General features: G+C 35.0%; 3 protein-coding genes across 4 annotated transcripts; 1 reads left to right on the forward strand and 2 right to left on the reverse strand.

Moving 5' to 3' along the window:
* Positions 1-3,113: 3,113 nt before the first annotated feature.
* pde12 (phosphodiesterase 12) lies at positions 3,114-6,625 on the forward strand. The gene is made up of 3 exons (XM_067387710.1): positions 3,114-4,383; positions 4,899-4,977; positions 5,967-6,625. The coding sequence occupies exons 1-3, from the start codon at positions 3,145-3,147 to the stop codon at positions 6,416-6,418; spliced, it is 1,770 nt and encodes a 589-aa protein (XP_067243811.1). The 5' UTR covers positions 3,114-3,144; the 3' UTR covers positions 6,419-6,625.
* Positions 6,626-6,852: 227 nt separating this feature from the next.
* On the reverse strand, positions 6,853-12,934 carry arf4a (ADP-ribosylation factor 4a). The gene is made up of 6 exons (XM_067387711.1): positions 12,560-12,934; positions 12,237-12,317; positions 10,723-10,832; positions 8,561-8,632; positions 8,011-8,136; positions 6,853-7,769 (listed from the first exon to the last, which is right to left on the reverse strand). The coding sequence occupies exons 1-6, from the start codon at positions 12,624-12,626 to the stop codon at positions 7,683-7,685; spliced, it is 543 nt and encodes a 180-aa protein (XP_067243812.1). The 5' UTR covers positions 12,627-12,934; the 3' UTR covers positions 6,853-7,682.
* A 1,188-nt stretch (positions 12,935-14,122) lies between these two features.
* LOC137021377 (ADP-ribosylation factor 4-like) lies at positions 14,123-15,981 on the reverse strand. 2 transcript variants are annotated; one of them, XM_067387714.1, is made up of 6 exons: positions 15,907-15,981; positions 15,196-15,276; positions 14,995-15,104; positions 14,825-14,896; positions 14,609-14,734; positions 14,123-14,536 (listed from the first exon to the last, which is right to left on the reverse strand). In XM_067387714.1, exons 1-6 carry the CDS (start codon positions 15,908-15,910, stop codon positions 14,450-14,452), a joined length of 480 nt encoding a protein of 159 aa, XP_067243815.1. In that variant the 5' UTR covers positions 15,911-15,981; the 3' UTR covers positions 14,123-14,449. The 2 variants fall into 2 exon arrangements, with proteins under 2 accessions (XP_067243815.1, XP_067243814.1); XM_067387713.1 differs by having other exon boundaries at positions 15,844-15,956.
* Positions 15,982-16,125: the final 144 nt, after the last annotated feature.

Below are 16,125 nucleotides of genomic sequence, written 5' to 3' on the forward strand. Positions count from 1 at the left end.
TAGATCAATAATTATCAAAAAAAGTTGAACTTTACCCATTGATTCGCTATAACAGGGTCATTTAGAAAATGGGCGTGGCAAAATATACTTAAAAGCTTATAAATCCTAAACAAAAGCTCAGAACTTCACCAAAATAAGTGAGAACATGCAGCATGTGACTCTAAAGAAGCATGCCAACTTTTATGGAGATCGGACCATAGGTGGCGCTATAACTGTTAAAAAGCTTTAAGAAAACATATATTTTTAATGGTTTTGGCTGAAAATGTGAATAACTTTGGGTGTGGTCAACTTATTTTCACGGGAGTGACATCCTTAGATTTCTGAAATCTTGCCGAGTCCAACAATACCAGACATGCCAGGTTTCGGCTTACAGTTTGTGCAATCTTGTGATTTAGCGCTTAAAAACTTTTGTGAATATCTTCGAAACTCTTAGTCCGATCGAGACTAAACCAGCATAGGAAACATGGAACCTAAATTAGTTAACTAAACGCTACTGCCCAAATGTCAAATTTTTTATAGGAAGTGGCAAAAAAATCAAATCAAAGACTTTCTTGGGTAATTTTTATGCTCTCATATAGGCTATATATATGTATATATAACGAAAAGAGATATTTTCACCAAAATTAACACACATATGTATGGGCAAACTCTGAGGACACCCAAAAAAGTGGTGGAGATCAGGCAATAGGTGGCGCTATAACTGTAAAAAACCTTTAAATAAACATTAGAATTTAGCAGATTATGATTGGCTGTCAGTGTTTTATCGTTCAACAGCAGGAAAAAAATCGTACTGAAAGTGATCCCTATGATATCGTTATGGCTGTGGTATGGACAGTGGATCGTTATAGTTATCGTTCTTGCTGTGAACTGGCCTTAACAATTAATAATAAAACATACTGCGTAATGGTTTCAATACAGTGTTTAACCAGCAAATATTTTAACATATGTTTCCTTGAGGAGTTGCAAAAAAATTAAGACATAAATTTTATTAATTACTGACGTTATTTTAAAAAATATGTATTTTTTAAAATTATTGTCATGGTATTTTTGTGTAGACTGTATGTTAACTCTGGTTTTTGTAATTTCGTATTTAATTTTTTCAGTCTTTTCGTGTATGATTTCATGCTGAGCCTTTGGCTGTGGTGAAGAGCGGCTTCTTATTACTTGGATTTTAAGCAAAACAACAATGGAAGCAACATGGCGTCTGTTGTGTAGTGAACATGCTGCATGCCAGTGGCTAGAGACATTTCACAAGCAGAATAATCCGATGGTTTGCGTTGTACCATGTACTGTATATTGGTAATAATCATAATGTGCTAAATAAGGGAAAATATGTTTGTTTTCTTTCATGTACACATGTATTTGGGAACATATTAATAGCTTAACTTTGTTCAGCAGACATTTATGCAGATAAAATGGAGCGATGTGAAATGGGCTATGATGTATTAATATTTGATGATTATTATTGTCCTCTCAGTTGAGTTCAATAAAACCAGCAGCACAGTTGCGTTTCAAAATTATTTTGTTTGGAGCAATAATATAATGAATGTTTGAATAAGATGCAGGTGATTGGAAATGAGTTACTCAGATTATAACAAATACAATTTTAGCAAATACAGATTGTAAGCAGTGATTTATTTAAAGGGATAGTTCAATGTTCAATAAAAATTAATATTCTGTCATCATTTACTCCCCCTCGAGTTGTTCAAAACCTGTATACATTTCTTTGTTCTGCTGAACACAAAGGAAGATATTTGGAAGAATGTTTGTAACCAAGCAGATCTCGCCCCCCCATTGACTACCATAGACCATATCTGCTTGGTTACAAACATTCTTCAAAATATCTTCCTTTGTGTTCAGCAGAACAAAGACATTAATACAGATTTGGAACAACCTGAGGGGGAGTAAATGATGATAAAATTTTCACTTTTGGGTGAACTATCCCTTTAACAACAAACAATCTCGGAGCGTTTGCCAACAGCGCCATCCAGTGGCAGTATAAAATACTCAGGTATGAGCTTAAAGGGATAGTTCACCCCAAAATGAAAATCCTGTCATCATTTACTCACCCTAAGGTTGTTCTAAACATGTATGAAGTTTTTCCTTCTGCTGAACACAAAAGAAGATATTTTGAAGAATGTAGGTGACCAGTTTTGGTCTCCATTGAATTCCACAGTATTTTTTAAACAATAATAGGTACTTATGCACTATTCTATGACGTTTTTAAGTACAAATAGTGCGAGTAGTGTGTTCACACAGAAAATTCCAAAAAGAAAAAGTGCACTTTAAATACCCGGATGATGCACTAAATTAACGGAAAAAATGAAGTGTGGAATGTTGGAATGTCGCAGCTTTAATTACGTAGTGGAGGAGAAAGGAGGATCAGACTCCATTGTTAAATAACAAAATAACCTTATACAATTCACGCATTACATGGATGAGTGCACAGTGCATAAGTACATAGTGTATACTATACAACTAGGCTACTGTTTTTCTCTAAACTTCAACGCACTTCCCCAGAAACGGCTTGAAAACCCCTGTTTTTTTAGAGGATACCACGCAAATGGTGTAGTAATCTTCTAATTTAATAAAGTATTTATTAAAATGGAAAATAAAACAACATAAACAAAAACAAACTAGAAAGAAATATGTCGAATCTAGTTCTCCGAATAATAAGGATACTATTTCATTGACGTCAGGGCAGTGTTGCCAAGTCCTCGGTTTTCCCGCTACGTTACCCTGTTTTTTCATGACCGCGGGTTGAATCGATTCAAAATAACGTGATATTTAGCCACTGGAATGCGAATTTTACCAGGGAAGAGACTCCAAAAATGCGAATTTTACCTCCCGGAACGTGATTTTTACCGTTGGATTCAAATGCGATTGGGCTAGTTTTGAGGAGCAGTTTTGTTGTGAAACCTGGCAACCCTGCATCAGGGAGGGTTTTCGTTACAAATCTTTCTCACGCGTTAATAATGTTATAGTTTACTAATATAATAACGTATTTAATTAGGGTGGAATTAAAGAGAATATTTAATTTGATACCCAATTCATTCTTAAACATGTCGAATCTACTGTTCTGTATAATAAGACAGTTTTTCGATCACGGAAGCCACCGGTCCGGTAGTTTCTCACTTCTTCCTCATGTTGTGTCGCGTGTCATTGTCAAGTAAATTATTATTTTCCCGTTATATTCCCCCCTTTTCAATCCTAACCCATAGAAAGCTCTTCACCGCCCGGTTTAATATGAATATGGAGAGATGTGTAGTGAGATGTGTGCCGTGTGAGTCCAAACTGACCATCTCGTTCAGTATCGATGGCAGTAATAAACAGATGTTGCGCGAGCAGACAGAACCTCTTGGGAAAGTTCTGGCTCGAATAGCCAACGGCATCATCAAGACACAAAGCAAAGCGAAAAAATCCAAACAAAGCAAAGGGAAAAGTGAGACTCTCGAAGCGGATAAACCCGAAATCAGTCTGTGCGTAAATGGAGAGCATGTATCCGTGGAGACCCTGAACTCTGATGCATGGCAGGATGGAGCTGTGCTGCATGTGGGGGATTTGAAGTATAAAGTGGAACGAAATCCTCCAACATTCACTGTATCTGAGCTGCCATCTTCTCTAATGTCTGGGTTTCCAGTTTGTCCTAAGCTGGAGATAGAGTTTGGAGATCTCAAGGACTCCAAGTTCAGATGGTTCAAGGAAAGCTCACCTAATGCCCATATGAGTGGAGATCCAGACTGCTGGAAGGAGGCAGGACTCGAACGTGTGTTCACGCCATCCAATCTGGATATTGGCTTGAGGGTGATGTTGAAATGCACACCAGTGAATGGATCCAAATTTGGGGAACCCAAGGAACTGGTGTCTTCAGGCACGGTAGAAGCCGGTCCAGGAACATGCACCTTTGATAGCAGGCACTTGTACACTCAGAAGGTCACCGATGAGTCTTCACTGAGGGTCGTGTCTTATAACATCCTAGCTGACATCTACGCTCAAACTGATCTTTCCAAAACAGTCTTGTACCCTTATTGTGCACCATATGCGCTAGAGATGGACTACAGGCAGAATCTGATCAAGAAGGAGCTGTCGGGGTACAACGCTGACATCATTTGCCTCCAGGAGGTGGATAAGGGGGCTTTTTTAGATAGTTTATCTCCTGCGTTGGATGCTTTTGGGTTGGAAGGGGTTTTTAAAATCAAGGAAAGGCAGTATGAAGGTCTGGCGACGTACTTTAGAAGATCGAAGTTGAAATTGCTCGAGCAGTATGATGTTATGCTGAGCGAGGCCTTGACAGCAGATCCTCTCCATCGGGAACTGTTGGAGAAAGTGTCCACCAATCCTAGCTTGAAAGAGAAGATTGAAAACAGGTCAACGACGTTGCAGGTATTTCACTGCAACACACTGCGTTAATGGTTTAATTTTGAGGACTCCCATTGTTCAAAAAGCATTAAGGATTTTGGCATAAAAACAACAAAAAGTGAATTAATTTCATTTATATTTAAAAAAAAAAATTTTTATATAAACTACGGGTCGTAAATTGGGAATCATTAAGATTTTTAATGTTTTTGAAAGTCTTTTATGTTTAATGAGATAAAAAAATCAGTAGAACAGTAATATTTTTTAAATATTATTAAAATGCAAATGGACTATTTTAATACATTTTAAAATGTAATTTATTAATGTAATGGTATTTTCCTTTGTTTTATTTATTTTAATGTATTTTTTTATTTATTTATACATTTTTATGTTTTTTCTCTAATTATTTCTCAAATAATTATTTTCCGAAATTAAAATAAGAAATATCTTGATTTTTAGTTGTTTTTAATTCTAGTTTTGTCTTGCTTCAAATTTTATCTTTGCAAAACCAACAAAAATGCATCTCTTGCCCAATTTTCCAGGTCACCATTTTGCAGTCGTTATGTGACCCATCAAGGATATTATGTGTCGGAAACACACACCTGTACTGGCACCCTAAAGGTGAGCATCAATGTGAATGTAGTGATTTTGATTGTAATTCAATTCAATTCAATTCAACCATTTTGTTTATTTAAACAGGGAATTACTCTCGTTAATGTCAGTAAATTATGGAGTGCATCAAGGCTCTGTTTTAGGACCTCTGCTATTTTGAATATACGTGTTTCTCCTTGGTTAGAATAACAGTGAACATCAATGTGAATGGAATGACTTCGGTTTTAATTTGATTTTGATTGTAATTCAATTCAGTTCAACCATTTTGTGTAATTAAACAAGGAATTACCCAAGTTAACATCAGGAAATTTTGGAGTGCCGCAAGGCTCTGTTTTAGGCCTGCTGCTGTTTTGAATATACAAACAAAGTTGAAGCAACATCAAAAAATATTGGTTACAATAAAGTTGAGCATCAATGTGAATGGAATGACTTCAGTTTTAATTCAGTTCAAACGTTTTGTTTATTTAAACGGAATTATGCAAGTTAACATCAGGAAATTTTGGAGTGCAGCAAGGGTTTGTTTTAGGCCCGCTGCTATTTTGAATATACAAGCAAAGTTGAAAAAACATCACAAAATATTGGTTATAATAAAGTTGAGCATCAATGTGAATGGAATGACTTCGGTTTTAATTCAATTCAACCATTTTGTTTATTTAAACCGGGAATTATCCAAGTTAACATCAGGAAATTTTGGAGTGCCGCAAGGCTCTGTTTTAGGCCTGCTGCTGTTTTGAATATACAAACAAAGTTGAAGCAACATCAAAAAATATTGGTTACAATAAAGTTGATCATCAATGTGAATGATTTGACTTCAGTTTTAATTCAGTTCAAACGTTTTGTTTATTTAAACGGAATTATCCAAGTTAACATCAGTAAAATAAGAAGTGCAGCAAGGCTCTGTTTTAGGCCCGCTGCTATTTTGAATATACATGCTGCACCTATGTTATAATAAAGGTGTGCATCAATGTGAATGGAATGACATTCTATTATGTTTTCAGGAGGAAACATTCGACTGGTCCAGATAGCTGTGGCCCTGAAACACCTGAAGCAGGTGGTGACGGAGAAGCATCCCGGAGCCAGGCTTTTATTCGCGGGTGATTTCAACAGCACGCCGTCCTCCGGCCTCTTCCAGCTCGTCTGTCAGGGATCCGTCTCGGAGAACCATGCTGACTGGGCCTCCAATGGCCCAGAAGAGCAGATCCAGGTGGGACTCGATAACCCGTTCCAACTGGCCAGCGCTTGTGGGGTCCCGGCCTACACCAACTACGTCGGGGGCTTCCAGGGGTGTCTGGACTATATTTTTGTCGAGCCACATGTGCTGCAGGTGGAGCAGGTCATTCCTCTGCCCAGCCACGAGGAAGTCACCACCTATCAGGCCCTGCCGAGCGTCTCGCACCCGTCTGATCACATCGCGCTGGTGTGTGACCTCAAGTGGCGAACAAGTGACTAACAGTTCGTGTTTGCTTCAAATGTGTCCATGCATGTCATCAAATGCAAAATGCATTTGTTTATGTGGACCATATTATAACTAACTGTAAACAGTTTTAGCTTTTAAATGATCAGATTTTCATTTCAGCTTTGTATTTATCATATAGCTTCATTCTTACTTGTACAATTTAATATTTATGATGAGGATGAATTATTATGTAACATTAAATGACTTTTATTTGGAAATATTAAAAGCTGTTTACAATGTGATTGTTTTTAAATTCTGATTTTGTGACTTTGCTTCAACTTTGCTTTCAAACCAGAAGAATGGAAATTGCTCAGAAAAACAAGTTTTCCCTTAATATGCATTAAAGCGACAAGTTACCATAGACTGAGCCTTTGTTAATACACCATACAATTGAAGCATTTCAGACTTTTATTCATAAAGATTTTTATGCATTTTAAAAAGGGGAACAGCTAGATGATTAGCTAGCATTAATCCATTTGAATATTTTCAAAAGCTGTGAATAAAAACTTAATATCAAACATTTTGAACAGGTTTGTCCTGAATATAAATGGTAAATCAAAAGCAGATCGGGCAAGTGCGTTCACATACTAATGCGTGTTTAAGGCAACTGTGATTACATACATAAAAAGGCTGCTTATTTACAACATCAGACTAGTTCCTTATATAATCTTATGCATGTTTGAAGCGTTAAAACTAATGCTTACATCAATGCATTGCCAATCTCTAAGTGTGCCATTATAAGAACAATCTTTTATTAATTAAATGCATGCTTCTCTGAGAATGTTTCCCTGGATGTATGACATGCAAAAGCCTGGGAATGAGGTTTCGGAATTTAAAAAAATATATAATGAATAAAGGGAGCAAAAAGAGAGCATTTTTATAAATACAAAAAAGTTATCATTATTAACAATGCCTGATGTTTAAGTACAGTGTGTAGTGTGTACTGCAGTACACTCACTGTAACAAAAAACCCTGGGCTACTGCTACAGCTCCTTAAAATATAGTAGTTTTCATACTGTGGTCAAATCTACAGGTTCTGTTTTGGCTACATACATCAAGAGGAATGAATCTGGGAGAAATGTCAGTCAAGGTCAAAGGTGCAACAAATCAAAAAAATAAAATGTTAAAATGCACAGCCAAAGATTGACATCGGCAGGTGAATTTTTGGTAACAAACATGAACAGCTTCTTTGACAGATCAACTCCACTAAGCATGTCCTTTGGAACAGCACACATCCTGCTTGAACAGGAAGTGCAGTTTAACGTTTGGAGAGCTGCTCGGAAAGCCAGTCTAATCCCTCATATAAACCAGTCCCTTGAGTCGCACAGGTCGCCTGGACATACCACTGATAAAAAGAGAGTGAAAAGGACAATATTAACATATTATTACCAATAAACGGATATATTAGGCATTCAAATGAATGATAAAAACTTGACTGAAATATGATTAATAACACATAACTGATTTATGTATACATTTGCTCCAAGGTAAATACAATTTAATAACCAATATTAAAATGGAACTTATAAATTATGCATAACTACTATAATAATATTGCATATTAAGCTTATAATTGCACGACTCACAGTTCTGCTCCTGAGTGATTGCAATCCAAGTTTGTCCGTCATCTCGCTGATGGGCATTGCATTTGGTAAATCTTGTTTATTTGCAAAAACCAGCAGAACAGCGTCTCTCAGTTCATCTTCCTGAAGCTGTTAAAAGTTAGAATATGATATTTACGTAATTTTAAAACAGAACTACTACACTTAAACATTTACATTGTTAAAATGCCCCTATTATGCAAATTTAAAGTCTTCTACAATAGGTTTATATGCATCCAAGGTCAAAAAACATTTTATTTTTCTCATAATTTACATTGTACATCATCTCATTTCTCAAAGATTCTTAAAACGGTTCATTCGAAGATTCAGTCTCTCTAAATCCCTCATTTCTGAAAGCCTACTCTACTCTGATTGGCCGACCACTTACAGCTTACAACTATATTACACATTATTTGAAAGGTAATATTCGAAAAAGCATTATAGAGGCACTTTAATAGTAACTTATGTGTTGTACTGCTCCAGTGCAAGTACACCGTTAAAAACAGTGTTTGATCTCAGAAGGGCGTTTCCTCACCATCTTCTGAAGCTCTTCTGCCGCTTCCTGTGCGCGCTCGCGATCGTTACTGTCCACAACAAAGATCAGACCCTGAAGAAACAACAAAACGCATCTCTTTCAGAGTAAAAACATGTTTCAGTCAGAAAATATAAAGCACAAGTTCTTTTCTTAAAGACTCAATGCATGTACACAAAGCTGCATCACATTGTGAAATGTGCTGCTCAAACTGTTCAGATCAGACTGAAATGATCAGGAATATTGTTGAAAACAAACACTGGGACTTTTCAGAAGGATTTGCAGAGCTGTAGGTGCTACACAGACTGGAACAGCACACACTTTACCACATTTAATTTATTCCTTAACAGCAGAAGCATTAACAATAATAGTATCTATCCTACTTCCTAATTTCTAATCACCATTGTCGTGCTCATTTAAGCTGCATATGTTGAGAATGAGCCATTTTTAGTGCTTTTAGTGTCTTGCAATATTTTTTGATAACAAAAAACACACACACACAAAAAAAAAAAAAATCACTCAATAGACCTAGGAAAATTTGATCTTCACGCTATGACTTTAACTTTAACTACATGCAAACTGTAATATTTATTGCGCAATACTATCGTGTTTTAGGCATTTAAAAGAATAAAAAAAGGCTTTGCTGTAGCGACAATTTGTGTTCCTCCTCCAGTTCACACTTTTATGTTAAAAAAGATTCAAAAATTAAATATTTATTGTGTACTTTAGTTAGATTAATTGAATAAAATGTGTGTTTTTACAAGTGTGCTGAAATCATTGATCTTGTGCTGCTCTGACTGACAGCTGCTGTGATTATAAAAGTGCGGCGCTCGCTTTCTGTGTCATTCATTCACTAGAAAAGTTATTGTTTTTCAGGAGATTTTTTGAGTATTTCACTCTTCACATTGACAAAATGTATTTTTAAACCTAGTTATTTTATAATGTTCACTATTTAGTCAAAAACGAAGAGAAAAACGATTAGAGGAAATGGCTGATATATGCACAAATAAATGCAACTTTGCCGCCACCTGCTGATTAAAGTGCTAATTATTATCTTTTTTATTTTTAAATAAGTGTTTTCTATCAAATGTTGAATTTCCTACATATTTAAATTTATGAGGACAATCTCAGAAGGATGAACAGATAATGTTTGTGGTCATCACATTAAAAATAACATTTGAAGTGCTGGAAAATGAGTGTGTGTCTAATTACAGACACAGCGTTTTTAAACGGTCCCAATAGCTTCGTCTTTATTGCAATCAATAAAACTGTTTTATTGGCAAATTAGGTAAATGTGATAATATGAATACAACATTAAAAAAGTCAACCATTGATGGTTTTGTGTCAATGTACAGCGAGTACAGAATGAACAGCTAACAGTTCACCGGAAATGCCCGAGCTGGCTTAACCATAACCAGGAAGTAACCGTGCATATAGACTATTGGTCAAGTCCAGAGCCAATAGCACTCAGCTGCCATTAGAAGCTCCGGTTGCTATATTTTGTCATGATTTGAGCATTTAGAAACTAAATTTATGAGACAGTTGTTGTCAGATTTCATTAGTGATTTCAAATATGAAATGTAATCATCCAGTGAACAGCATTGGAGAATTTGATGTTTCCCCATTCAAAGAGATACTTGCATGAGTATGTGAAATGACTTGCCTTAAAGTGACTTTGTTATTAGTAAATGTTGAAATTAACATTAACTACGATTAAGAAATGATTTAGAAGTATTTTTCATTGTGAGTTCTAATGAACACAAACAGAACCTTATTGTAAAACGCTGTCGATATTCCATAACAAGCTAATCGATGACCCATAATATAAATAATCTCAAACATGCAGCAAAGAAAAAGAGAACAACACAAACAGAAGAGAAACTGTTCTGTTCTCCAAATCAAACTCTAGTAGAGGCCATGCCAGTTCAACTTAATCCTAATAGTAACGCCAACATCCTCATACAAAGAACGTCAACGGCATCCAGCCAAACTATAACTACACACCCGTAGCTGTTGTTCTAGCAGCTCACAAGGCTGGACGGTCAAACTCAATCAGAACGGCCATGGCAGAATGAGCAATTGATCGGCTGGAATGCTGCGACTCCATTGTTGTTTGACTATCTTAGCGGTGTGCGAGGGGACGTCCTGTGATGTGATCTGTTTACCTGGGTATTCTGGAAGTAGTGTCTCCAAAGAGGCCTGATCTTATCCTGACCACCCACATCCCACACGGTGAAGCAAATGTTCTTGTATTCGACCGTCTCGACGTTAAAACCTAAAAGGGTTGGATGCGTTAGCATTTGAGAGATGCAGATCTTTGCAGTTGTTCGCATCAAGATGAGAGTTTCAGTGTAATAAACCAATGGAAAATATCACAAAACATGTCAAAGGTGCATGTAAATCTTTAAGAAGGCTTCATTTCCTTTATGCAAAATATAATTTTGAAGGTAAATATTTGACTTTAACCTGTTAACTGTGGCTGGCCCACCGGTAGGCCCACAGCCATTACATATTTAAAACAGTAATATTCTATACTAAACCTAAACTAATCTTGACAAACTATATAATATTTGAAAGCATCGAATCTCTAGTTTTCATATTTGATTTTCAAAATATATTACAGAGGAGCAGTAAGTTATAAATTTGCAACAAGCATATTTTCATACTCATAAGGCATGTTCTGACCTTTATTTTGAAATAGCGACGAACATGAAAAATCATGAAAATGATTGTGGCGGCGATCTATAACCCACATGTTTTTATGTTTATTAGAGTTTGAATTCATATCAAATTCTGCCAAACTTCCCATACTACTTCCATATAGGATGTCTACTTCATAAATTGTAATAAAATAATGGAAATATATGGTTCAGATCACTCAAACCATATATGGAAATGGAGGCGCCCTTATATGGTCAGTAATGTAGCTTGGTTGTCATCTAGTGAAAAAGTGTGGTACTGCGCCCAAACAAAATCTTACTGAAAGCTCATTTTTTGAGATATCAACCTGAAATTTGGAACTTGTTCAGATTTTTGGCTTTGATTTCCTTGCAGTTTTAGAGTAAAACTTATTTTGTTTATTTTTGCCTTTCCTATACTTACGGAACAAACGCAGCGCCATTTTCGTTTTTTTCCGTAAGTAAAATAGAGAAGGCATTCATCGTAAGTGTTTTGAAGAATACGGAAACAGGAAGTACGTTCAAGGTGATATTTTGTGTTTATAAAGCATAAACGGTTGTATTTTTTTTCGAAAATGACCGATTGTTTCGCTAGATAAGAACCTTATACCTCGTCTGGTATCATTTAAAGCTCTTTGAAGCTGCACTGAAACTGACATTTTGACCTTCAACCTGTTGTTAGCCGTTGAAATCCACTATAAGGAGAAAAATATTGGAATGTTTTCATCAAAAACCTTCATTTCTTTTCGACTGACGAAAGAAAGACATGAACATCTTGGATGACATGGGGGTGAGTAAATTATCAGGAAATGTTTATTTAAAAGTGGACTAATCCTTTAACAGGTTAAAGTAGATGTTTTTGTGATAATATCTCTTGATTTTAGGTATATTTATTATAATGTGAAAATCTATAGGATATCAACAGCATCTTTCAGACATAAATTCATAATTTGAGTCTTCTCAAACTTGATGTATTTGATCTGTTATCTCATATCACTTACCTATAGTTGGGATTGTTGTGACTATTTCTCCCAGTTTGAGTTTGTACAGGATTGTGGTTTTCCCTGCTGCATCCAGACCAACTGAAGGAAAACAGGAATCAAATCACGTCAAACACTTGGGAAAACTTTGCATGAAACACTTTTTTTTGTAAACAAAGTAAACTCTCTAACGATAAGTGACTTATTCACAGATTTATTTATCATCATTTCAATTCATTTTAGACTTGTAATGAAGCTTTTTAAAAATCATTTAATGGAAAATATCATAACAAAACAGCATTTTTTTACACAAAACATCTAGCTAACTCACAAAAACAACTCACCCATGAGAATTCTCATCTGCTTTTTCCCAAACAAGCGAGAAAAGACGCTTGAAATGGTCAAACCCATGTTAAAACAGCTCGAAAACAACAACAAAAGTGTGAAAGTCAAACTTATTCGAGGAGTGAAACTATCAGGAACAGCCGCTAGCGCTTTAGCACAGCAGCTTCCAGCACTTCACAACTCACAGATCGACCTGCTCAAACTGCAGCAGACATCAGCAGAGTCAAAATAACGCTTTCTTATGTTTTCTTTCCTTTTTTCTTCCCTCTGTCCCGTTGGAAGAGTGTTTTGTGCCGCAGTTTGAACGCGACTGTTTCTTCACACGTCACACTTCTGCTCTCAGCGGCTCCAACGCGGTCGAAATGACGTCACTGGTGCCACATCATGAAGCGCTGAAGAGACTCACACTCCACATGTGTGATCTTTATTAATGTTCAAACAGACTGAAACCTAAATAAATGCAATATATGGGATATATATGTATATATACACACTACCAGTCAAAAGTTTGGAAACATTACTATTTTTAATGTTCTATTTGTAACGAAGTCAAGGCTGCATATATTTCATAATAAATACAGAAAAAACAATAATATTGTGAAATATTATTACAATTTAAAATTATGGTTTTCTATTTTAATATACTTTAAAATATAATTTATGTCTGTGAATTTTCAGCATCATTACTCCAGTCTTCAGTGTCACATGATCCTTCAGAAATCATTCTAATATGATTATTTATTATCAGTTGAAAACAATTGTGTTGCTTATCATTTTTTTTTTTTAAACCTGTGATACTTTTTCAGGATTCATTGATGAATGAAAGATTAAAAAGAACAGCATTTATTCAAAATATAAATCTTTTCTAACAATATAACAATATCTTTATGATCACTTTTTATCATTTTAACACATCTGTGCTGAATAAAAGTATTAATTTCTTTCAGAAAAAAAGGAAGAAAGAAAATTACTGAACCCAAACTTTTGAACGGTAGTGTATATTGTTACAAAAGATTTCTATTTTAAATAAATGCTGATATTTTTTTTAACTTTTTATTCATCAAAGGATCATGTGACTCTGAAGACTGGAGTAATGATGCTGAAAATTCAGCTTTGATCACATAAATAAATTATATTTTAAAGTATATTAAAATAGAAAACCATAATTTTAAATTGTAATAATATTTCACAATATTATTGTTTTTTCTGTATTTATTATGAAATAAATGCAGCCTTAATGAGCATAAGAGACTTCGTTCAAAAACATTAAAAATAGTAATGACCTATTTTTTTCTTTTTTTTTTTTTACTTCTATTTTTTCTTCTTTGTACCTTGTTAAACTAATAAAGAAAAAATGTATTATGACCTACATTAAATTATAAAATGATTAGTTATAATCTATCTATCTATCTATATCTAATTCAAATTCTATCTATCATAATTGTGCAAAACACTATTTCTCAATCATTTTTTAATTCTGTTTATTATTTATATATTAAATGAGAGTGAAACTAAGGATTGTAAATATACATCATTTATTGGATGTATTTTAAAGGCACAGATAAATATTCCAGGCAGACATCAGCTCGTCCAGAACACACACCAAAACAAGTCAAACATGACGTATAACAGTGTAAACATAGTGCAGCAGTAGTGCATAATTTATAAATTCAGTCATATACATACTCTAGTGCATTTGAAAGGCACGTATCGAAGGAATAGGCAAATCCATGTACATTAGAATCAAAAATAGGCCAAAAATATTTTAAAACAATGTGTTTAGAGTGGTAAAATATTATATATAAAGCTGTATAATAATAATCCATGAAAATCTGGAGACATAATATATGCATTCAGTACTGATTTAGTGTATTTTCTTCTGTAGCGTTTTATCGTTTGGACAGTTGATCCGAGAGCCAGTCCAGTCCTTCATATAACCCTGATCCTTGAACCGCACACGTGGGCTGAACGAACCACTGAGAGAGAGAGAGAAACACATGTGACCTCACACATCTGCAGCTCCATGAGTCTGTGTATCACTCACTCACCTGTCTTCCTCTCAGTGCGTGTAAACCCAGTCTCTCTGTCAGCTCGTGGACTGCCATGGCTTTGGGTAAATCCTGCTTGTTAACGAGAACTAACAGAACAACCTCTCTCATCTCATCCTCTGCCAGCTGAAGAGGTTCAAGTGGGTTTAGACATGATGCACAAACACAATATCACATGTAGACTTGTGTAAATGATCTGATTATATATGCACTTACCATCATATTTAGCTCCTCTGCTGCCATTTCAATCCTGTCATGATCACTGCTGTCCACCACAAAGATCAGACCCTGATTCATACAAACACACACACTGAATGTTCACATTTTCAAAGCAAAAGCCAGATATTATATAAATACATAATGACAAGTTTGTGTTAAACTCTTACCTCAGTGTACTGATAATAATATTTCCAAAGACCTCTGATTTTGGTCTGACCACCAACATCCCACACAGTGAAAGAGATGTTTTTATAATCTACTGTTTCAACATTAAAACCTAGAGACATAATTGATGAAGAATTGGATATTTCAATTAGTTAGACACAACAAACATGTATATATGTATTTAAATACATCATATTTCTTACCAATAGTTGGAATAGTTGTGACAACTTCACCAAGTTTGAGTTTGTAGAGGACTGTTGTTTTCCCTGCTGCATCCAGACCAACTTGGAGAATATAATAAATGCAAAATATTTGCATTTATTGCCACAATGTAAATGAACAAGATTGATAATTAACATATTCATAGGCCTATATCAGATTATTAATATGCCTTAAAATTATTTACCACAATAAGGGCTAAATTGACTTTAAACTCAACCCAGGTGAAAAAATACTATAGTAAATACTATAGTGTTTTTGAACCATACTATAGTAAATTGTAGTATACTGTATATATTTTAATATTTACAACACTTGTTAATGAATGCTACAGCATAATATCTATAGTGAACTGAAAAACTGTTATAAATACTGTAGTATACCTTAGTTTTTACTACAGTAAAATGTAGTGTATATTGTAGTATAATATACCCTAAAGTTGTAGAAAACTTAGTACAGTATTGGGTAACTTAATTTGTTTATTACAATAGTGGTTATATTATCACAGCAACTATAGAATTACCACAGAAAATTAATTACTATAGTATGGTTCAAAAACACTATAGTATTTACTAAAAAATACTACAGTATTTTTTCACCTGGGAAAGTTTGGAGAAAAATTATTTACTCACCCATAAGCAATCTAATCTGCTTTTTCACAAAGAGACGAGAGAAAATTTGGGAGAAATAGTTACCCATGTTTAGCTAGAATTTGTTGACAGTACGTGCCACTGCCTAGTTAACGTCTCAGATTGGTGATGGTGTGTGTTCAATGTGTGTGAGTGTTTATATAGGCTTTTTGCTTTCGGTTTGACTGACAGCTCAACACCGCCATCCTCACACAAGTCGCGCGCAGTTTCTCTCGTTGCAAATCCAACGCGTTCGATATGACGTCACCAACTGTATCACGTGTC

This window comes from Chanodichthys erythropterus, chromosome 6 (assembly GCF_024489055.1).
Source record: "Chanodichthys erythropterus isolate Z2021 chromosome 6, ASM2448905v1, whole genome shotgun sequence".
NCBI lineage: Eukaryota > Metazoa > Chordata > Actinopteri > Cypriniformes > Xenocyprididae > Chanodichthys > Chanodichthys erythropterus.